The sequence below is a fragment of the Somniosus microcephalus genome, chromosome 8 (assembly GCF_052327205.1).
Source record: "Somniosus microcephalus isolate GS21.2 chromosome 8, FLI_Smic_1.0, whole genome shotgun sequence".
Taxonomy (NCBI): domain Eukaryota; kingdom Metazoa; phylum Chordata; class Chondrichthyes; order Squaliformes; family Somniosidae; genus Somniosus; species Somniosus microcephalus.
Window position 1 is genome coordinate 239711999 of NC_140994.1, and position 23383 is coordinate 239735381.

Here is a 23383-nt window from a genome sequence, read left to right on the forward strand (position 1 = left end):
ACACAGTTAAACTGCATACAAGGTAAATCGGGAAAACTTAAATGATGAAGATATTCATTGCACTTCAGAAAAAGATGGAACTGGCACACCCTGAGGGAAAACTGGGTTAGCTAATCTATCACCTACATGATTGGAGAGGTGATATTTTATTCAATACCTCAGACCACAGATTGGAAAAATAAGGTTATTGCCTTTTACTTCATGGCGAGAACTACACATACTGAAGTACTTGAAACACAATGATGCACTGAAACAGACAAGATCTATTACATACCTTCTGTCCAGCGCTGTACCTTCCTCTCATGTCCAGTGCTGTGTCCCCCTTCACCATTACCACACGGTAATTGTAATTCCGCCTTTTGTCACTGGCCGACACATTTTCATCTGCATCAGAACGGATCTCAATATATTCAATATCTATTGAAAGAAACCACAGGGCTCCTCTTAATTATTGAAAGGAAAACCGGCAAACATATTACTCCATTGCTACTTAACATTCAGCAGTGTGCGTGACCTGAAGCATGGATGGGAATCATAATGCAAAAGGGAAAAAAAATGAAAAAGGAAACAAGACCTTTTTTCTTAAAAAAAAAAATTGCGTTATGCAAAGACACCTATTCTATTGCCAGAATATTTAAGTCCTGGTAACTGCAACTTGTTAAGTACAGAAACAAATTAGTGTACAGCAGAAAGGCCACCTTAAATGAAAGAAAGACTTGCACTTATATAGCACCATTCACGGCCTCAGGACGTCCAAAAGTACTTTACAGCCAATTAAGTACTTTTGAAATGTAATCATTGTTGTAATGTAGGAAACGCGGCAGCCAATTTGCGCACAGCAAGCTCCCACGAACAGCAATGTGATAATGAGTAGATAATCTTCTTTAGTGATGGTGGTTGAGGGTAAACATTGGCCAGGACACCAGGGAGAACTCTCCTGCTCTTCTTTCGAAATAGTCCCACGGTATCTTTTACATCCACCCGAGAGAGCAGACGGGGCCTCGGTTTAACGTCTCATCCGAAAGGCAGCCCCTCCGACAGTGCGGCACTCCCTCAGCACTGCACTGGAGGGTCAGCCTCCTTAGAGGCGAGAGTGCTACCAACTGAGCCGTGGCTGACCTGCAACATTTTCTTTAGAATAACGGTTCGAAGATTAGATATATCGGCAGTAAAGGTAGATGTTGCTTTCTAGGCAAAGGCAGCTGCCAATTTGAGCAGAGTAAGGCCCGACAAACAGGTACTGAGACGAACGACAGCTTCATCTGTTTTTGGTGCTGTTGCTTAAGGGATAAATGTTGGCCAGGAGAAAAGCATAGTCAGTACACTGGAAAACCTGCAGATCGCCATCAGATGAAAAGGCTAAAAAGGCAAAATCTTGAGGTGCACAAACTAATCCAAGACAGCCCATGGCTTTACGGGTGGGAGGTAAGGTTTGCCTAACTTATTGGATTTCTTTGAGATGACTGACCTCGTAGATGGGGGCGGGGGAAGGAGACAGTGGATGCTATCTACTTGGATTTTAGGAAGGCAATTTACACCCCCTCCACATTATAGGCTACTACATAAGGTCCAAGGTTGATGTGGATTATATGCTAAATGGAAATGCACTTGCGTTATCAGAGCAGGAGAGATCTCTTGGGGTTTTAGTTGACAGGGTAATAAATCCACCGACACAATATTCCTAGGCTGTTAAAAAAACCAAACAGAATGTTGAGATGCATAGCAAGGGGTATAACATAAATCCAGTAAGGTCATTTTAAACTGTATTTGGCTTTGTTGAGACCACATCTGGAGTATTCTTTCGATTAGGCACTTTACAGCCTTCTGGATTAACATCGAGTTCAACAATTTCAGACTATAACCCCTATATTTTATTTTCCCCCTTGTTTTCTCATATGGTAGCTGTTGATGATTCTGCCATCGCCATTCACACCTCACCTAGAGTCATCCTTTGTTTCTTAACTTGTCCCATTACCTCTCTTTTTGCCTCGCACCATCATCCCTTTTGTCAGTCAATCTCTTCCGCCCTCCAGCCTATCACAGACCTTCTCTTTATTCTTTCCTCCCCCTCCTCCCTGCCCCTGCTTAAAAATCTCTCTTCTCTAACCTTTTTCAGTTCTGACGAAGGGTCGTCGACCCGAAACATTGACTGTTTCTCTCTCCTTGATGCTGCCTGACCTGCTGAGTGTTTCCAGCATTTTCTGTCGTTATTTCTGGAGTATTGAGTACAGTTTTGGTCTCTCTATTTCAAACCTCTATCATATAAATCGTTTTGACATTTTAGCTTTCCAGCGGCAGTTTTGCATATTGGAATGACTTGCAATGATGCCAGAGTGTCCAAAATCCAACACTACTTAGTAACACAGTAATGGTTTCAGCCAGGACAGAATCTTCGGTTCATCTAGTTATTGGAGGGGGAGGGGAGGGGGGGGGGGGGGGTGCACAGACAAGGGCTATACGGTTGATGCTGGGACTTAAGGGAATGACGTACGAAGAAAGATTGAAAAATGAAGATGGAAAGGAGCTATGAAAGAGGTGTTTGAAATTATGAACAGTTTGGGCAAACTGGATCTGAAGTAAGCTTTTCTGCTGCGTACAGAATTTAAGAATAAAGGGTCATATTTACAAATGAAGGACAACAAAAGAAAACAGGAAATGCAGGAGGAATGTTTAGACTAAAAGGGAGGTTAAGTGTGTGGAACAGGTTATCAGCATGGGTGGTGGATCAAAAAACCTTAATGGGTTTCAATAAAGAACGAGACAGGTTCTTGTCAACAAATGGGGGTCATAGTTATTAGAAATGCCCCAAGGGTATACACTGTGGAGGTGGGCTAGAAGGAACGAAGATCCTGTCTGAAAATATTACGACATTACTAAGTAAGTTGATGAGCACAGTGTTGGGTTTTGGACACTCCGGCATCATTGCAAGTCATTCCAACATGCAAAACCGCCGCTGGAAAGCTAAAAGAGTCAAAATGATTTATTAATCGAGATTTCAATTTGCACCATATAATCTGTTAGTTCATAAGGTTAAAAAATTATATTTTGTGAGCCTTTCCTCCGGAATTTCTTCAGTTATTCATTTAAATAAAAATGACTTAGCCGGAAAAGCTCAGACTTCTGGAATGTGCTGTCGCCTGGAGGTAAAACTGTGGATCCATTATATTTAGTGTTGCAAGCACAAAATAGGGAGGACAATTTATTCCTGGATTAGTAAGTACTATGCTTGGATCAGCAATTTTTTTTTGAAAATGGGAAGTGCTGCGGTACATTGGAACTCTATATTCCGATCAGATATATATTTATATTGAAATTGTCCATCAAAATATGCCTTCATGGTATTTGCAGAGAAACTGTATTTGGTACCTGATCAAAACTTCTAAAGAAACCATCAATATCCCTTCTGGCTGGGTTTCAAACTTGAAGCGAATTTCCTTGACCTCTCCCTTTCATCCCAAAGAAAAGAAGCCCAACTTCTTTCATCTTTTTTTCCTCACAGCTTAAGTCACTGATACCCTAAAATCACATTTGTTTCTTTCCTCTGTAACTCCCTTTATGAGTTTCAATGCTGGAAACAGAAACCGTGGGCAACACCCTCGGTGTATCGTGTGTTGTACCTTGACCTCTGTACGTGCTCCGCCACAGGTCACGGATAATTTTGTTGATTTCTTCCATCTTCATGCTGTGGAATCTCATGATGGCTCTAAAAAAAAGAGAATGAAACGAGGAAAAATAAAATGAAGTATCACGCTAACCAGCCTCGCCTTTTTGTGCCTCTTGAGCATGTCCTTCCATTACAAGCTGCCACAAGATGAAATCTATATTTTTATATGTAACTTTATATATTAGCATTCTGGTGGCCCTGGTACAGATCAAATCACTTACAATGGTGAAAGAGAGCCCGATGCCAAACCGAGCACTTTTCAACAACATTTCAGAGGTATATACTGCCCTCTATATTTGGATTAAATATGCATCAGCAGTGCATCGGTCCATCAACAGCTGTCTGAGCACCTTACTTGTGTCTGCACAAAAATACCCAATCAGCACTTCTCCAGAAACTGCAAATGGTATCAAGCTAGACCCTGAACTTCTGATAGGCCACCTAGAAGTATCCTCTTTTCCAATGAGTGTTAAAACAATTTATGTAATCTTTCTTCATAATTCAAATGAGTGAACGTGCAAATACAGTCCCAAAATACTTCACCCACCCAAAATATGAAGGCAGATAATGAGAATGGTAGCATAGTGGTTACGTTACTGGACTTGTAATCCAGAGGCCTGGACTAGTGATCCGGAGATGTGAATTCAAATCCCACCACGACAGCTGGGGAATTTAAATTCAGTTAATTAAATAAATCTGGAATAAAAAGCTAGCATCAGTAATGGTGACCATGTCGTAAAAACCCATCTGGTTCACTAATGTCCTTTAGGGAAGGAAATCCGTGGACCTTACCCGATCTGGCCTATATGTGACCCTATGTGGTTGACTCTTAAATGCCCTCTGAAATGTCCAGTAGTAGCAAACCGCTTAAAGAAGCATCACCACACGGACTGCAATGGTTCAAGAAGGCGGCTCACCACCATCTTCACAGAATCACAGAAACCCCACAGCGCAGATAGAGGCCATTTCGGCCCATCGAGCCTGCACCGACACATATCCCACCCGATCCCCGTAACCCCTACACAAACATATATCCCAGTAACCCCACGTATTTAATCCCCCTAACACTAAGGGTCAATTTATCATAGCCAATCAACCTAACCCGCACATCTTTGGACTGTGGGAGGAAACCGGAGCACCCGGAGAAAACCCACGCAAACACGGGGAGAATGTGCAAACTCCACACAGACAGTCACCCGAGGCCGGATTCGAACCCGGGTCCCTGGCGCTGTGAGGCAACAGTGCGAACCACCATGCTACTGTGCTGCCCATTCTCAAGGGCAATTAGGGATGGGCAATAAATGCTGGCCTTGCCAGCGAGGCCCACATCCTGTGAACGAATACAAAAAAAAGGGCAGCTGCAGTAGCAAGTTACACTGTACTGCCTTCAAATTAATCCCCGTTTGAAACTCTCACATTAAAAGAATGGGCTTGCATATATAGAGAACCTCATGTCCTCTGATGACTCAAAGCAATTCACATTAAATGAATTACTTTTTGAAATGCAGTCACCGTTGTTATGTAGTCAAACATGGTTAGAGGCATGACAGAATGGTGATATCCAAATAAGAACACACGACATACATAGCAAATTCAAATCACTGGATAATTGGATTTTGAATTGTGCTTAGAAGGGCTTACTGTGCCATTTTAATCTGAATGATTCATTCAAACATTTTTAGAGCACAAAGAAACTGGATTCATCAGGTGTAGTCTGTATTTTAAAAGAAAAACACATGAAAGAGATAGAAATTTCTGTTTCCATGATGACTACCACCATGACTGGTTCGCAACACATGACATAATGCAAGTATATGCATGTACAATGATGGGGTCCCCAACTTCGGAGGAAGCCAGAGCACTTACGCAGGCCGACACAAATAGTTACACCTCCAGTTACAGAGTAGAAGTTGCCAGATAGCTGGGAATAGTGGGAGCCATTTAAAACTTAAGAGGGAGGGTGAAAACACCGTTTAGACCTAACTATTTCAGGTAGAATGCGATGAAGATATGACATGGAGTGTCAAGTGAGGCAGTGGCTGGGGGCGGTGCTGACTGTATTGAGAAAATCAAGGGAGAGTTTGATGAGCAAATGGGGAAAAATAGATCGAGGGGTGCGAGAGCTATCGCGGAATATATCTCAGACACCGCAAGGCTGGCAAGGTGTATCGTAATGGTTTTTTCTGGTCCTGTACATTCCTATGTAGATTGAATTCCTAGCTGCGGAGTTCACCAGTTGTTCTGCAGACCAGTACTCGTTTGGTCTTGTAATAATTAAGGTAGGTCAGGGCTTCCCATTTCATAAGTTATTTTTATTCACATAAATGCATGAATATGGTGCAAAGACTATAACTTTTAATGGATGCATCTAGCACTATCAAAAAAGGCGTTAGACTTCCTGCATTTACTGTTCAGCTCTCTAGAGGTTGCAAGATGACTCAAACTACCGATCGCAATGAAATCTTCAACACAATATTTATCTGATTTAAAAGAAAACAAAGATGCAATCAGTATTTTTTTTCTTAACCAAAGTCGAGTAGTTTTCGAGAGCTGACAGAAATGAGTCACACAACTTTTCCAAACTTAACTGTGTAAAGAATCTCTGACACTGCAATTAAAAAAAAGTTCGTTACATCATTCCTTGAAGGTACGCTGGGCCTTTTTTTTATTCAAAGAAAATCTCCTCATAGAAACTACCCTACTAATTAAATCAAGATAAACCAGGACATAGTTTGGACTTGTTAAATATGGAACCTTCAGCAAGTGGCTATGAAATTCAAGTGTGGCTGTGAGGTTACTGCTGACACGATGTCGGCTCTTACAATGGAATCAGTGTTGTACCTGAGCTGTGCCTACACAGGATGATTAAAGCACTACACATGCCACCGTTGTAAAACTTCGCTTTTATTTTTAGTCTGTACTAGCAGGATCTCCTGTTACATTGCTGACAGGAAGTGCGCAAGGCAGATGGGAGCTGTAGAGCAGGGTTCTGCAGAGGGGGGCAAGAGTTTGGGCCCAGAGGTGAAGGAGAGCGCCTGGGGCAGCATGGACGGTTTATTGAAGGGAGCCTTTTGGAGAATTGAAAGAACGCATGTTCGAATGTAACTGGGCCGGGGCCCTGAGCAAGGCCTCTGAAGAGCGATTCCCACCCGCCGCCCCCTCCGCCATCATCATCATCACCGGAACCCTAGATAAACAAAAGCAAAAAGGTGATCATGAGTCTGTACAGGTTGATTTGGCAATTGTGCACAATTTTGAGAAGCCCATTACAGAAAGATATATCGGAGCCCTAGAAAAGGTCAAAGTAGATTCAATAGGATAAGATCATTTAGTTATGATGCGAGGTTAAAAAAAAAATCTTTTCTGCTTCAATTAATAAAATCCTCAGTAGTGATCTAATAAAAGTACTCAATTGGAGAGAACAAATGGTGAGCGATTACTTAAACTGGTTGGATATTCAGCAACAAGGACTTTAACTCAATATTTGTACTAGACATAAAATGAGAGAGGCGAGAAGAAATGTTTGGACATAAAAACTTACTAGATTATGCATCACACGTGAATACTGAAGCCAAGCCAATTCTAAAATTTAAGATGGACTAGATAAACACTTGAAAAAATATATTAACAGGTATGGGAAAGAGCAGCCAAACAAGATTAGAGTACATTAAAAGTGCTCGAACATATTAGAAAGTGTACACTTTCTTCAAAACCTTTCTGCCAAACTCTGTCACTCTAAATCAGTCAGATTCAAAGCAATCTTAAAACGTGACGCTTCAGCTGCTTCTTTCCAAAGAGATGCCCGTTGCACAAAGTCTCCAACTTATTTAATTGGCCTGTCAAAGAAAGTGAGGGTTCTCACCGTAGCCCACCCTCCCAGTCATTCGTTTTAAGAATGCAAAGTGTGGTAAACCACTGTTACCGTTCACAGCCGTTCACTATTGTTACACTGTTGTTATCACTGTTTACACAAAGCATTTGCACCTTTCAACCTTAACGGTACACACAAACATTCTATTTTATATGGTACAATGCTTTGTCTTCATGAAACAGCACAAACTCTGACTTTTCCGCATTTACCTCTGGTGTACAGTACTTGCCGTTTCTCTCTCTATCTCTAATAATAAATAATAACTTATAGCATTCTGGAGTTGGATTGATGTGCTGTGGTCCTTAAATCGACGATGCCGTAATGAGACTTTGAAGACCATCATCATCAGTGTGATGCGTCACACTTGGTGAGAAAAATGTAAAGAATTAAAGTGAACCTTTGGTACCCGAGGCAAGAGATGTTAATACTGGTGAACACTTAACCCTTTCGGGTACCAATGCTGGCATCAAGCACTCCTGGGTCAGACGCGATATACTTGGTAAAGCTCCAGCCCAAAAACGTGCCTCAGTCGCAACTTCAGAAGAGCACGCACTCGCGCACCAGTGAGTTATTTCCATTTCAGTCACCAATCATCCTGAAGGACTTTATGGCATAGGAAAGGTTAATGACGTTAATGTGTATTTACAGACAAGGCATAATTTAATGTTTTAAACAAATTAAACACAGCCCATGATTTTAAAAATAATTGAGGTACATATTGTGTGCTAAGTACATACTTTTGAGAATGAAGCACACAATATCAACCTTTTAAATCACTTAGACTCGGGTTCTATAAATAAAATGCTTGAATCTAGGACTTTCCTGTGCTACGTGCAATCAATGAATGCAACAGGATCTTTCTGGTCACTCAGCATTTCACGATCGTACAAATGCTGATTTTGATGCAAGATTAATGATCAGGGATCTTCATCGCTTCTGTTAAAAAATTACATAAAGCAGTTGTCATTTCCTGCCTTGATGGATCTCACTGACCCACGAAACCCCGCCTCAAAACTGCTGTGTCAACAATCAATTCAACTTTCAAAAATATACAAAGTCCATTTCCCTCATAGTTAGGAAACTTAAATATATACTGTATCTATATATATAAATCGGTACTTCTGTCATTCTGTCTATCTGTCTGTCTGTCTGTCTGTCATCGCGTGTGCGTTGCGGGTATGCACTCGAAAGTTACAGGGCGTACCTACGCGCGCGTTACCTCCAAAGAAAGCTTACGCTTCCGAGACGGTTTTAAGCGTATTTACGTTTCGGCCGGGCTAAAATTGCGCCCACGGTATCCCAAAAACCTTCAACATTCCGCTCATTAGCATCTCATTATCCGCTCATTAGCGACAGAGTGACCTCGAGCTCGACCAATCGTACGCTGGGTTGCTGGCGTGTGCCGCCGGGCCGCTGGCGTGTGCCGCCGGGCCAATCGGTGCGCGTGTGGCCGGGCTTTATCGTTCTGAACCGAGGTGAGTCGCCGCCATCTTGATTCCAAACTTTTCCTTTCTTTTTCCCGCTTTCTGCGTCTTAAAAAAAAACGTTGCTTTTAAAACACATATTGTTTTTAAAAAAAATGATTTAGAAAGTAATTAACTTATCTAATCTCATTAATTTTCCTACCTTTCCCCGTTTTTCCAGGTAGGCCTAGAAGCCTCGGCGTCTCCTCCGCACCCACGCCCGAGCTAGGCACCTCCGGGCCCCACTCGAAGGCTGGAGGGCCGAGCCTCAGCCCAGCGCCACTAGGGTGCGCGCGCAGCAGGAGCTGAGACGTCTCTCTCTGCCGGGGCTTGCTGAGCGTCCAGCGTTACCCTGGCAACGGGCGCAATCGGCGGTCTTCACCTCGGGGGGGGGGGGGCGGCCGCGACCCTCAAGGAGGGGGGGGGGGGCCAGCGCGCGCAGCAGGAGCAGCTGAGACGCGGCGTCTCTCTCTCTGGTTTGGTCAGCGTCACGGTTGCCCTGGCAACCGGGCCCGCCGGCCGAGAGAGACGCCGCGTCTCAGCTCCTGCTGCGCGCGCAATCGGCGGTCTTCACCTCCGGGGGGGGGGGCCGCGACCCTCGGGGGGGGGGGGGGGGGGGGGGGGCGCCCGCCGCCCTCCCTCCCCTCCGCCCTCCATCCCCCCTCCCCTCCCCCGCCCTCCCTCCCCCTCCCTCCCTTCCCCTACCCTGCCCTCCCTTCCCCCCTCCCTCCCCTGCCCTCCCTCCCTTCCCCGCCCTCCCCCACCCTCCCTTCCCCGCCCTCCCCCTCCCTCCCTTCCCCTCCCCCTCCCCTCCCTCTCTTCCCCCCAGTCGCTCTCTCTCTTCCCCCCAGTCGCTCTCTCTCTTCCCCCCAGTCGCTCTCTCTCTTCCCCCCAGTCGCTCTCTCTCTTCCCCCCAGTCGCTCTCTCTCTTCCCCCCAGTCGCTCTCTCTCTTCCCCCCAGTCGCTCTCTCTCTTCCCCCCAGTCGCTCTCTCTCTTCCCCCCCAGTCGCTCTCTCTCTTCCCCCCCAGTCGCTCTCTCTCTTCCCCCCAGTCGCTCTCTCTCTCTCTTCCAACAACAACATGCCCTCGAAAAAGCCTCGGCACCGCCGGGCACTTCAGCTAGTATATATATATTTCTTTAAATAATTTTTACCGAGCTTTAAGAATACTATTTCCATCACTATCTCCAGAATTTCTCAACAGTAGACAGCATCTCTCATTATATTCAATATAATTAAGCTCAAATTGTATATTAAAATACACTTATATCATTTCCCTATGGTTTACTGCAGTGTTGTCCAATACATGAACAATAGGTGGCTAATTGGGAATCCAGATGAGGCTAATCACACTTTGGATTAAGAGACAGAATCATTGGGCCTGTGATCTCAATACTCATTCACATGGCGTATGCATGTGTACTTTGACCTTATGTTGGATACATGTATCTGTATTGTGTGAATGTATGCTAGGCGTTAATAATAGTGCATGTGGCTAAAACAGTGTCGCCGTAGCCACACCTCAGTTGACGCAGTGATTTCTATTGGACAATGCTGGCTATGTGGAAAATGCACCATCTTGTGCAGTCCTGAGCTTTATAAAGCAGAAAGGTAGCAGCAGATTCGAAGCTCAGACTGTGATCAATTTGATGATCTCAGCCAAGGTACAGTTGAGGTGCTACAATTGGCCTTGGCTCCCCATGACCAGGGAAATGGCAAAAACGAGCCTTTATTCCTCCTCCTAATTGTTATCCACTGATTCTTTCTGGAAAGTGCATGTGTGGGGAAGTGGGGTAAACAAAGGAACAAAGGGTCATCGACCTGAAACGCTAACTCGGTTTCTCTCTCCACAGATGCTGCCTGACCTGCTGAGTATTTCCAGCATTTTCTGTTTTAATTTCAGATTTCCAGCATCCGCAGTATTTTGCTTTTGTTACAGATTTTTGTTAATGAACTTCTTATACTGAATATTTTAATGTGAGAAGTCAGATTTTCACCTGACGAAGGAGCAGCGCTCCGAAAGCTTGTGATTTCAAATAAAGCTGTTGGACTATAACCTGGTGTTGTGTGACTTCTCACATTTGTCCACCCCAGTCCAACACCGGCATCGCCACATCATGAATATTTTAAATGTAGAGACGTACAGAACCATACCAGTATTTAATTCATGAGCTGCTGAACTAAACATTTTTTTCCCCTCTGATCTTAGTATTGAAAAACCCCATCTACAATTCTGAAGAATGTTCTGTAGATTTACAAGAAAGATAAAAAGAAAGAATTCGGAGCGGCAGGGGAAGAACATGGAGATGACCTTTGCTGAGATTTCAAGCTGCGTGTCGCACTTCGCTGCAATATTCTGTTGCTGTTGACTTAAAATGGATGAAATATGAGGGGAGGGTAAAAACATAGGAGAAAGAAGCTGAAGCTTGCTGCCACTAAAGAAAGACGAGATGTGGCAACGAGATAAAATAAAATAGCAACTCAGCCCTGTACTTCAACTGATCCCATTCGGAAGGTGAAATACGATTTGATCAGTTTTGTGAACAGACAAAGAAGGGTCTGTCCCTTCATTGGAAAGTTTACACCCTGTATCTGTATGCCTACATCGCCATCTACATACACAAGTTAATGGCAGCTCAACATTTCTGCAATGTTGCCAGAGTTTCCCGAAATAGGAGACGCCAGCAAACGGTTTTTGTGGTACACTTTACTGAATCTCAAATACTTAAATGAATAAACCGGTAAATCTGGCTTCATCGTTCTATAAATCCGTCTGATTCTAAACACTATAAGAGAATAACCTGTAGAGACTTGTGGTACCAAGATTTTTCCTTCCATGCAAAAAGGAAGGGAAGAAAAGAGAGAGATCAGTTCTGGGGCAAGAGGGACCTGTTCAAGATGGACAGGTTGTATCTCAACAGAACTGGGAGAATGTTCTTGCGGGGAGGTTAACTGGCACCGTGGGGGCGGGTTTAAACTCATTGGACAGGGGGATGGGGCACCAGGATGAAACATTAGAGAGGAGAAGCCAGGTGCACAGAGGACTGGGAGACACAAATAGCACCAGAGTAAAGCATAGTTCAGAAATAAGAGGATTCAGACAGGGGGCAAATGTGAGGCAGTCTAAGATGGGTATGGAGTGCAGGTGCATAAATGCACGTAGCGTTGTAAATAAGGTTGGTGAGCTGCATGCACAAGTCAGCACATGGGACGGTGATACAGTAGTAATAGCAGAGACCTGGCTCAAAGAAGGGGAGGATTAGGAACTTCATATTCTAGGCTACAAGATGTTCAGGAAAGATAGGGAAGGAAAAAAGGAAGGGGATGGCAGCATTGATCAAATAAAATATTATAGCACTGGAGAGGGATGATGTAGCTGAGGGGTCAAAGGCAGAATCTATTTGGTTAGAATTAAGAAATAATAGTTATGCTAATATAATAGCAAAATACTGCGGATGCTGGAAATGTGAAATAACAACAGAAAGTGCTGGAAACGTTCTGACGGAGGGTTCGACACGAAATGTTGACTGTTTCTCTCTCCTCGATGCTGCCTGACCTGCTGAGTGTTTCCAGCACTTTCTGTTGTCATTAGAGAGTTATGCTACTGGGTTTAATACTATAGGCCATCAAATAATAGGAAGGAGATAGAAGAGCAAATTTGCAGGCAAATTACAGAAAGATGCAAGAACTATGGACTAGTGCTACTGGGTGACTTCAATTATCCTAATATAGACTAGGACGGTAACAGTGTAATGGACAAAGAGGCAGTGAAATTCCTTAAATGTGTACAAGAGAACTTTCTTGATCAGTGTGCTTCCAACCCAATGAGGACAGAAGCAGTGCTGGATCTAGTTCTGGGGAATGAAGTGGGGCAAGTGGAGCATGTTTCAGTGGGGGATGTTTCAGTGGGGGAGCATTTGGGGAACAGTGATCATAATATAAGGTTTAGAATAGTTCAAGAAAAGGACAAGGAACAATCAAGCATAAAAATACTTAACTGGAGAAGGGCTAATTTCAGTGAATTGAAAGGGATCTGGCCCAGGTGGATTGGAATAAAAATTTGGGCAGCAAAACAGTAATTGAACAATGGGAGGAGGCCTTCAAAGAGGAGATGGGTTGGGTGCAGAGTAGACACATTCCCAGAAGAGGGAAATGAAGGGCATCCAAAGCTAGAACTCCCTGGATGACTAAAGATATAGAGATTACAAAGAAACATAAAAAGGAGGCTTATGATAAATTACAGGTTCATAATACAGTAGAGAACCTGAAGCTGAATACAGAAAGTAGAGGTGATCCAAAAAAAAGGGAATACGAGGGGAAAAAGAGAGTATGAGAATAGATCAGCAGCTAACATAAAAGGGAACCCAAAAGTCTTTAGAATAGTTAAAGGGTAGTCAAAGGAACGGTAGGGCCAATTAAGGACCAAAAAGGAGATATTCTTGTGGAGGCAAGGGGCATGGCTGAGGTACTAAATGAGAACTTTGCATCTGTCTTCACTAGAAAAGAGGATGCTGCCAATGTAGCAGCAAAGGAAGAGGTAGTAGTGATATTGGATAGGATAAAAATAGATAAAGAGGATGTACTTAAAGGGTTGGCAGTCCTCAAAGTAGAAAAGTCACCCGGACTGGATGGGTTACTGAGGCAAGTAAAGGTGGAAATTGCAGAGGCTCTGGTCATAATCTTCCAATCCTTCTTGGATATGGAGGTGGTGCCAGCGAACTGGAGTATTGCAAATGTTACACCACTGTTCAAAAAAGGGGAGAGGGATAAACCTGGCAATTACAGGCCAGTCAGCCTAACGTCAGTGGTGGGAAAACTTTGAGACAATAATCCGAGACAAAATTAATTGGCATTTGTAAAAATATGGATTAATAAATGAAAGTCTGAACGGATTTGTTAAAGGCAAATCACGTTTGACTAATTTGACAGTTCTTTGATGAAGTAACAGAGAGGGCTGATAAGGGTAGGGGGAAAGAGCAGGGGAGTGGGACAAATTGGATAGCTCTACCAAAGAGCTGGCACAGGCAGGATGGGCCGCACGGCCTCCTCCTGTGCTGTATCGTTCTATGATCCTATGTGGTTGCCTACACAGGTTAGATGATTAGCGACAACTGACATATCTATTCATCTCGCGTCACTTTCCTGTTATGAAAAGTGCTGAATTTCACAAACAGATCTGCATTATTAATATGACAAAGACCCTTTGAAACACACTGGTAGCAAATGCATTCCGAAAAGACCTTTCATTTTGTCCTTCCGAGATCAACTTGATTATAAATTCACAATAATATTTTCCTTCCACAACACATCCACTCATTCTAACAAACCAAAAGGCAACGACGCAAGTGGCATCAATGACGGAGCATTTCCACTCCACGCACTAACCCGTCACCATCACCGACGCCGGTGAGCAGAAGCTCAATGCTGATTGGCAGAGTCAATCCGGCCCATGATTTCTGCCTCAGTTATGTTTATGCTGCTGCCCACGATACTGCTGACTTAAGATACAACTTAGAAAGAAACACACCTCCACCGGAAGCTTTTAAACCACTCCGTAATGTTGCAAGATGACAACGCTGAACAGTGAGCACAACCTGAATTTAAAAAAAAACTATTAGGAATACAATTTTCATGCCCTATCTAAATTAAATTAGATTCTAAAATCACAGGGACTTGGTCCACACAACCATATAGTTTATCCGCGTTTTTCCACATCTCTGCACACTGCCACTCTTAATGCCGAAAGCAGGCTGGTGGATTCATTTCCCTAGCATCGGTTAATGACAGCCCATCAGTCCACAAAACGCAATACTTAAGAAGGATGACTTGCAAAATAGTGTTTTTTAAATTTTATAATTCAACTTTAAAATTCTCATTCTTGCTTTCAAATCCCTCCGTGGCCTCGCTCCTCCCCTATCTCTGTAACCTCCTCCAGCCCTACGGATCTCTGCGCTCCTCCAGCCCGACGGATCTCTGTAACCTCCTCCAGCCCGACGGATCTCTGTAACCTCCTCCAGCCCGACGGATCTCTGTAACCTCCCCCAGCCCGACGGATCTCTGTAACCTCCCCCAGCCCGACGGATCTCTGTAACCTCCTCCAGCCCGACGGATCTCTGTAACCTCCTCCAGCCCGACGGATCTCTGTAACCTCCCCCAGCCCGACGGATCTCTGTAACCTCCTCCAGCCCGACGGATCTCTGTAACCTCCTCCAGCCCGACGGATCGCTGTAACTTCCTCCAGCCCGACGGATCTCTGTAACCTCCCCCAGCCCGACGGATCTCTGTAACCTCCTCCAGCCCGACGGATCTCTGTAACCTCCCCCAGCCCGACGGATCTCTGTAACCTCCTCCAGCCCGACGGATCTCTGTAACCTCCCCCAGCCCGACGGATCTCTGTAACCTCCCCCAGCCCGACGGATCTCTGTAACCTCCTCCAGCCCGACGGATCTCTGTAACCTCCTCCAGCCCGACGGATCGCTGTAACCTCCTCCAGCCCGACGGATCGCTGTAACTTCCTCCAGCCCGACGGAACTCTGTAACCTCCTCCAGCCCGACGGATCTCTGTAACCTCCTCCAGCCCGACGGATCTCTGTAACCTCCTCCAGCCCGACGGATCTCTGTAACCTCCTCCAGCCCGACGGATCTCTGTAACCTCCTCCAGCCCGACGGATCTCTGTAACCTCCTCCAGCCCGACGGATCTCTGTAACCTCCTCCAGCCCGACGGATCTCTGTAGCCTCCTCCAGCCCGACGGATCTCTGTAACCTCCTCCAGCCCGACGGATCTCTGTAACCTCCTCCAGCCCGACGGATCTCTGTAACCTCCTCCAGCCCGACGGATCTCTGTAACCTCCTCCAGCCCGACGGATCTCTGTAACCTCCTCCAGCCCGACGGATCTCTGTAACCTCCTCCAGCCCGACGGATCTCTGTAACCTCCTCCAGCCCGACGGATCTCTGTAACCTCCTCCAGCCCGACGGATCTCTGTAACCTCCTCCAGCCCGACGGATCTCTGTAACCTCCTCCAGCCAGACGGATCTCTGTAGCCTCCTCCAGCCCGACGGATCTCTGCGCTCCTCCAATTCTGATCTCTTGCGCATCCCCCGATTTTAATCGTGGATTATCGTTAAAAACCCATCTGGTTCACTAATGTCCTTTAGGGAAGGAAATCTGCCCGTCCTTACCCGGTCTGGGCTATGTGTGACTCCAGACCCACAGCAATGTGGCTGTCTCTTCACTGCCCTCTGAAATGGCCGAGCAAGCCACCACAAAGAAGCACGGACTGCAGCAGTTCAAGAAGGTGGCTCACCACCACCTTCTCAAAGGGCAATTAGGGATGGGCAATAAATGCTGGTCTTGCCAGCGACGCCCACATCCCGTGAACGAATTTAAAAAAAAGCCTTCAGCTGCCTAGACCCTAAATTCTGAAATTTCCTCCCTCGGCCTCTCCGCCGCTCTCTCCTCCTTTAAGACGCTCGTTAAAACCTGTGTTACCTGTCATAATATCTCCTTATGTGGCTTGGTTTCAAATGTTGCTTGAGAAGTTGTTGTTTCCCCATGACCCTTCTTTCAACAGAACTGATGAAGTTCACCTGACAGAGGAAGATGGATCATGCAATGCAATGTAACGCAGGACTCAAACCTAAGACGTGACTAGATGGCAAGGGCTCTTCTAGATCAATTCAATGGGACGGTTTTAAATCCAATGACAGGATTTCATGTAAAATGCATTGCGAAGTGCACACCATGGTGACAGTCAATTCTGGCGCTATTGCCGCAGGAACAGTAGCTGGCAGAATTATATAACTGATGATCGCAAATCCATTGGGGAGATTAGGAAAAACTCCTTTTGGTTAGAATGTGGAATTCTTTGTCACAGACACTGCTGAAGAAATAAAAAAAGGGAATTCGATAGTTGCTTCAAAAAGAGAAGAGCATAAAATGGACAAGAGAAGTGAGCAGGAAAGTGGGATTAGACTAGATGGTTCAGGTGGAGAAAAATGTTATAGACTCTTGTCCAAATGGCCTGTTTCTGTGCTGTAACATTTGACAATTCTAATGAACATTTTGTGGCTGCTGCTGTTCATACTACCCCCACAAATACCTTCATTAGACTTTCTCTATTTCTGATAGCTTTGGCCAATAATCTGCTCTCATGATTAGTTATTGAATCTCCAGAAGGCTTGGATTAAGAATCTTTTCTGTCAACAACTGATCACTTAGAGAGAGGTTTTAATGACTATGATTTGCCCAAAAATATTTCCATTATATGCAGGTCACGTGATCAACAGCCAGCTAGATTGACAATTAATAGGCATGGTGCCAAAGTTATGCTGGACAATGGAGACACAGTGGGGTAGATTTTCAATTGGTCCCCAAGGTGTAAAACTGGCTAACCAATGGAAATGAAAATCGGGCGGTTTCCACAACAGGTGACCTACCTGCAACACAAGTCTTATGCCTGGGTGGCATTTTGAAAACTTACCCCAATACTTCTAAATAAATACTTGGACACCGTAAGCCACTTTCGCTGACTTATTGGTCTGTGTGTCTAAACTAAGGATGATGCTTTATGGACATGTTCATTGTTTGATAGACCCAAAGTTCTGATTGTTCTAAAGCCAAAATCAATACTCGAGAATGTTGGAAGCTGAACACAGTACAATTGGTGTAATGTTGCTTGAGGAACCCTCGTGGCAGTAACTACAATGCATTACAAACACTTTGGGCTGGATTTTGCCAATGGGGGCGTGTTGGAGGCGGGGCTCCCACTTGTCGGGTTTTAGTCCCGGCTCCATTGACTTCTGGCCAACCCACGCTATTTTCCCTTGATTGACCTTGTTATGCCTGCCCAGTGGGTTTAGTAGGCCAATTAAGGGGAAGCCGGTTACAGAGAACGTCAGCGTATGACGTTTCATCTGTCAAAAATTTTTGACAGATGAATTGTCATCGTTTGACAGCTCTGTGAAGCTGTCAAACACTGACATTCTCTGTAGTTTGATGAGTTCTTGAATTCAAGACTCATCAAACCTCTTTCTTCAGCAGAAATTAGTTGGTTGTTGCATTGGAGAATGCAGCAGCCATCTGTCATCTCTGCTGCGGAGGTGCGAGACTCTCCGCATACCCAATGATTGAAGCCAGTAGGGAGAAACAAAGGTAAGTAAACTTTTTCTAACACTTTCCACTTACCTCAGATACTCACCTCTCCACATTTGCACCCTTCACCTACCTGCACAGTGAACTTTTGCACCCCTCCGACCCCCGTAGACCCACTGCTCACCTCAGTGACCCTGGCGGGGTTCGGAGCCTTCGGGAAGCCCGCATTTGTGTGGGTAAAATAGGGATAATCCTCTTATCTGCCTGTTGAGACGGTACCTGGCGCGGGTCAGCTACCCGCCTCCCGGGAAGATGGCACGGAGACGGGTTGGGGGTGGGATGGGCACCCGTCCCCAGATTCTGCCATTTTCCCGGCAGTCCCGCCTCCCCAGGGCGGGCAAGATCGCATCCTGGGTTTTAAAAAAGGACCAGTGTGATTTACTTTTTAACCCCCAATTAGTATGCACCACCAAAGGTACAATTTTAGGCTATCGCACTGAAATAGCCCTTCCTAAACCTCTGCGCCTCTCTCTCCCCTCCTTTAAGTTGCTCCTTAAAACCTACCTCTTTGACCAAGTTTTTAGTCACCTGCCCGAATATCTCATGTGGCTCAGTGTCAATTTTTGCTTGATAACGCTCCTGTGAAGCACCTTGGGAAGTTTTACAACATTGAAGGCGCTATATAAATGCAAGTTGTTGTTGTTGAAATAAGTATTGAAATATTAGTGCAATCATATCCTTTCCAATGCTTATGGGAATTTCAGGGACCTTGTCTGCTACATCTTTCAGTTGTGAAACCTGGTTAGCTCTACTGCTAAACAACCAAGGTATCGTTTAATATAACAAAATATACTAAAGCATGGGTTGAGGCTACAATGCAGGGTAAACGGTTCATTGATGCACTTTTCTCATGTGGCAGAACAAGAACATTTATGGCATCCTAGAATATGGCCCTTTACTTACTGGTCGAGTGCCTTGTAATAAATATCTAGGTCCTTGTTAGCCAGTTCAGTTGTTCTCATTACGATCATCATTTCTCGGAACTTTTCCTCGGCATCTTTATACTGAGGCTCTCTCAGCTCCTTTCTGAAATGAAGAATTTCCTCCTCAAAACCTTTCTGCCGTCCTTGGGCCAGATTGCGATTCTTTTTGAAATCATCTAGTCGCTCTTCCAGCTGTTTCCGTTCACTGCCGGCCAAAAAAAAAAAATACTTGTCTTACATTTCAAAGCCAAAAACAACAATTTCATAAATCAGAATAGGCAGCAGTGCATACATGTCTTGACAGGCTTCATCATACATCAGGAGATTTCTGAAATAAATACATCTTGATTTTAACCAGAACAAATAGAAAACCTTGGCCTAGAAATTGGGTTGGGGCGCCAAAGTGGCGCAAAAGTCGCCTGAGTGCAGGATTTAGCGCAGCGATCGGAGTAATACCGATCGCCAGAAATTCAGTTTCAATGCCCCTCGAGGGACACGGGGCGAGGCGCTCCGTGTCCCTCTTAGGGTGCTGAAACTGATTATCGCAGCGCAACGTGCCGCAGCGTGTGGCACGCTGCGGTACGGCAGGCCTTCCTCCCACTGTTAAGGGGGAGGTGCCTGCAACAGCGCGATCCCCGCTCGCGAGTGCTGGCAAATGAGCCCGGCACCAAGGAGAAGTGCCGGGTTCTCGGGAAACAGCCGGCAATGCCGCGGGGGGGGGTTTAGGAGGCCGGGGACGGAGGTGCTGGCAGGCGGCCGCCGAAGAAGCGGCTGCCCCGCACCTCCACCTTAACTTGCGCCGCTGCCGGCACAGTAAGGCCCCGTGAACCGGGCGCGGGTAGCGAACGGCGCAACTGCGGCGTTCGCTACCAAATATCACGAACGGGGCGCTGCGCACACCGATGACGTCATCGGTGGCGGCGCAGCGCAACAGGCTAATGCCACCATTAGCGCCCCTCCTGAATATCGCGGGAGGCACAGCCAGTGGCGCTACAGCCACTGCCTGCCTCTTTAGGCGCTAACAGGTGGCGCTACTCACCCAATTTCTCCCCCCTTGTCTTTTGTAGGTTAATATGATGTACAGAAGAATACCCTTTCTCTCCTATTCTGAATCTAGTTTTGTGAATGCCTGCTGTAATACAGCATAGGTGTACATAGGCTGGCGGAAAACAGAATTTGTATTTTTAGGTGTCGGCCTTTGCTTGGTGGTAGCATTCACGCCTCTGAATCAAAGGTAATGGGTTGAAACCCCAGTCCAAGACTTCAGCACATAATCTAGGCTGAAATTCAGTGCAGTCGTGCTGCATTGCTGGAGGTGCCCACGAGGGGCCGGATGGTCTACTCCTGCTCCCATTTCAGAGGGCAGTGAAGAGTTCAAAATTGAGAAAGGTATGTGAAGGACCAAGATCCAGAGTGTAAAAATACCAAGGTAGAAAATGGTGGAGAAAGCAGGAAAAACCAAGAAACACGGGTAGGGCGACACCACCACCTTCTCAAGGGCAACTAGGGATGGGCAATAAATGCTGGCCTTGCCAGCGACGCCCACATCCCATGAATAAATTTAAAAAAACTTGGGTTTTCAAAGTCAAGTTACATAAGGAAGGACAGACTGAAGGAGGAAGGGTGTGCCTGCGAAAGATTGTTAGAGAAGGAAACGATGGATTAAGTTTTGATTTCTTTAACAACCAAATATTAATGCTTACAGAAATAATTAAAACACCCAAGCTGTCCCCACAGTCTGCTCTGCACTGCATTCTTGCTTTAATGCATTTTCTTAACTAGCACAACACTGTGAATAATGTTGGTATATTTGGATTCCAGTGAGTTTAGATAGATTCTATATTGACATTCAATTTTGGAGCAAATACCAACTCTAGACTAACCTTGAGCATGAGAGTGAATAAAGTGCACTCTCTCTGATGACACAGTTCCATACTGACCACTGCCAGAAGAATATACCAAAAACAAAATCTTATTCTATTTGTTCTTCTCCATTCTCAAACTGAAACATGAATGAAGCAAAAATACCTCAAAATCACCCTCCCAAAAACCCCAGAGCCTCTTCCATTTCAGAGTCACAATTGCCTCAGGGTGTAAGGAGAAATTTCAGACTTCCCCAAGAGTTTTTAAACCTGTAATTGATTGCCTACAGTGGGATATTGAACGGGTCAGAGAGTGTCCATGATGGGGGGAAAACTTTGCATGGTCACTGAGGGAAAAGCCATGATACATGAACAAAGATCTATACATTTGATTTTACATTTTGCTGTCTCAAAACAGTGGCATAGCTTCACTGATGGTGTTTTCAAGCAGATCATGGCACTGTTAGGTTAAAGCTGTTGCACAAAAGAAAGTCAACTTGCCAATGCTGTATATCTTACAAGTTTCCTTTCCATTTTACAAGCTCTCTCACAAACAAAAGCTCCCTTCAGCCCAGGGGCAGCTTGCTAAAATCTAGATCTGGCCATAATTTAAAATGCTGTTTTGAAGAAGATCGCTGGCACTAAGAAGAGGTAGCAACAATTCAGCATCTGGGGAAACGTCTACTGTATAGTTAGGTTTTCCCGTACTTCCTCAGCTGCATTACTTTCATGTCTCCCATCTCCTTCAGACGCTCCTTCCTCTTGGTCTCTACAACTTTCAATTCTTCCATCCTCTTTCGCAATGTCAAGTTATCCTGCAACCACCGCTCCGCAAGCTGGGGAAAAAAGCGAAATATAATTCTACATATTTTGAATAGCATTCATTCACCAGGTATACATATAAAGAATCAAAAACTGCAAAGCAAATACTGGGAATCTGAAGTCAAAACAGCAAAATGCTGGAAATACAGAGCATGTCTATCAGCATTTGTAAAGAGAAAAGATGGATTAACATTTTGAGTGTCAACCTTTTGCTTGGTGTAAAATGTTATGGCTTTGTCCTTTGCACAGTGAGCTAACAACACCACCTGGCACCTTTCAAAAATACAGCCAAAAGCAGACAACATTTACCGTTATGTATATAGGATCAGCGTGCAGATAACTGAACTTACTTGATGGCTCAATTGGTAAGTCCACTGCCGAGTGCGGAACTGAGCCATACTGAGAGAGAGAGAGAGAGAGCGCGAGAGACATAGGATTGATCCAAGTTTGTACCAATTTAGTTTATGCCAGCTGGAGTGATGGCAGCAGTGCTAGAGGTTCCAGGCACCACTGGACTAGGGGAAAAAACATTCAAGGAGACTCACTTGTTAACCCGTGGCTCCAGTTGGAAACTGAACATATTGGGCAAGGACAGAGTTGAGCTCAGCTGTATGCTGGCCATGATAAAACAGCCTGCCAACAAGCACCACCTGACTCGTGAAGAATGGCCACATATATAATGTGCTAACATGAATCAGCACCTTCTGGAGAGGAGAGGCAGGGGAGCAAAACCATTGGACACTTGCTCAATTTTAATCTGTTTACCAAATAAGTATTTGTAAAAAAAGGACAAAACAAAATTAAACAAGCAGCACACTCTGAAATTATACCGCTAACTCAGTTCAACATGTTTTTGGCTGTTTTTAAAAAAAAATTGTTTTAATGGGATGTGGACTTCGCTGGCAAGGCCAGCATTTATTGCCCATCCCTAGTTGCCCTCGAGAAGGTGGTGGTGAGCCGCCTTCTTGAACCGCTGCAGTCCGTGTGGTGAAGGTACTCCCTCAGTGCTGTTAGGGAGGGAGTTCCAGGATTTCGGCCCAGCGACGATGAAGGATCGGTGATATATTTCTAAGTCAGGATGGTGTGTGACTTGGAGGGGAACTTGGATGTGGTATTCCCAGGCGCCTGAGGTGGTGGTGTTCCCATGCACCTGCTGCCCTTGTCCTTCTAGGTGGAAGAGGTTGCGGGTTTGGGAGGTGCTGCCGAAGAAGCCTTGGAGAGTTGCTGCAGTGCATCTTGTAGATGGTACACACTGCAGCCACGGTACGCCAGTGGTGGAGGGAGTGAATGTTTAAGGTGGTGGATGGGGTGCCAATCAAGTGGGCTGCTTTGTCCTGGATGGTGTGGAGCTTCTTGAGTATTGTTGGAGCTACACTCATCCAGGCAAGTGGAGAGTATTCCATCACACTCCTTACTTGTGCCTTGTAGATGGTGGAAAGGCTTTGGGGAGTCAGGAGGTGAGACACTCGCCACAGAATACCTAGCCTCTGACCTGCTCTTGTTGCCACAGTATTTATGTGGTTGGTCCAGTTAAGTTTCTGGTCAATGGTGACTCCCAGGATGTTGATGGTGGGGGATTCGGCGATGGTAATACTGTTGAAAGTCAAGGGGCGGTGGTTAGACTCT

The 23383-nt window shown here is 45.2% G+C and overlaps 1 protein-coding gene across 2 annotated transcripts in view; it reads right to left on the reverse strand.

The window, feature by feature from the left end:
• rad50 (RAD50 homolog, double strand break repair protein) overlaps nucleotides 1–23383 on the reverse strand; it is a 201992-nt gene that overhangs the window by 18016 nt on the left and 160593 nt on the right. For both annotated transcript variants that reach the window (XM_085995845.1, XM_085995844.1), the window contains 4 exons: nucleotides 21644–21771; nucleotides 19054–19278; nucleotides 3618–3703; nucleotides 275–417 (listed from right to left, as the gene is read on the reverse strand). In XM_085995845.1, coding sequence (XP_085851971.1) covers nucleotides 275–417; nucleotides 3618–3703; nucleotides 19054–19278; nucleotides 21644–21771 — 582 coding nt within the window. The remainder of the gene's footprint in view (nucleotides 1–274; nucleotides 418–3617; nucleotides 3704–19053; nucleotides 19279–21643; nucleotides 21772–23383) is intronic.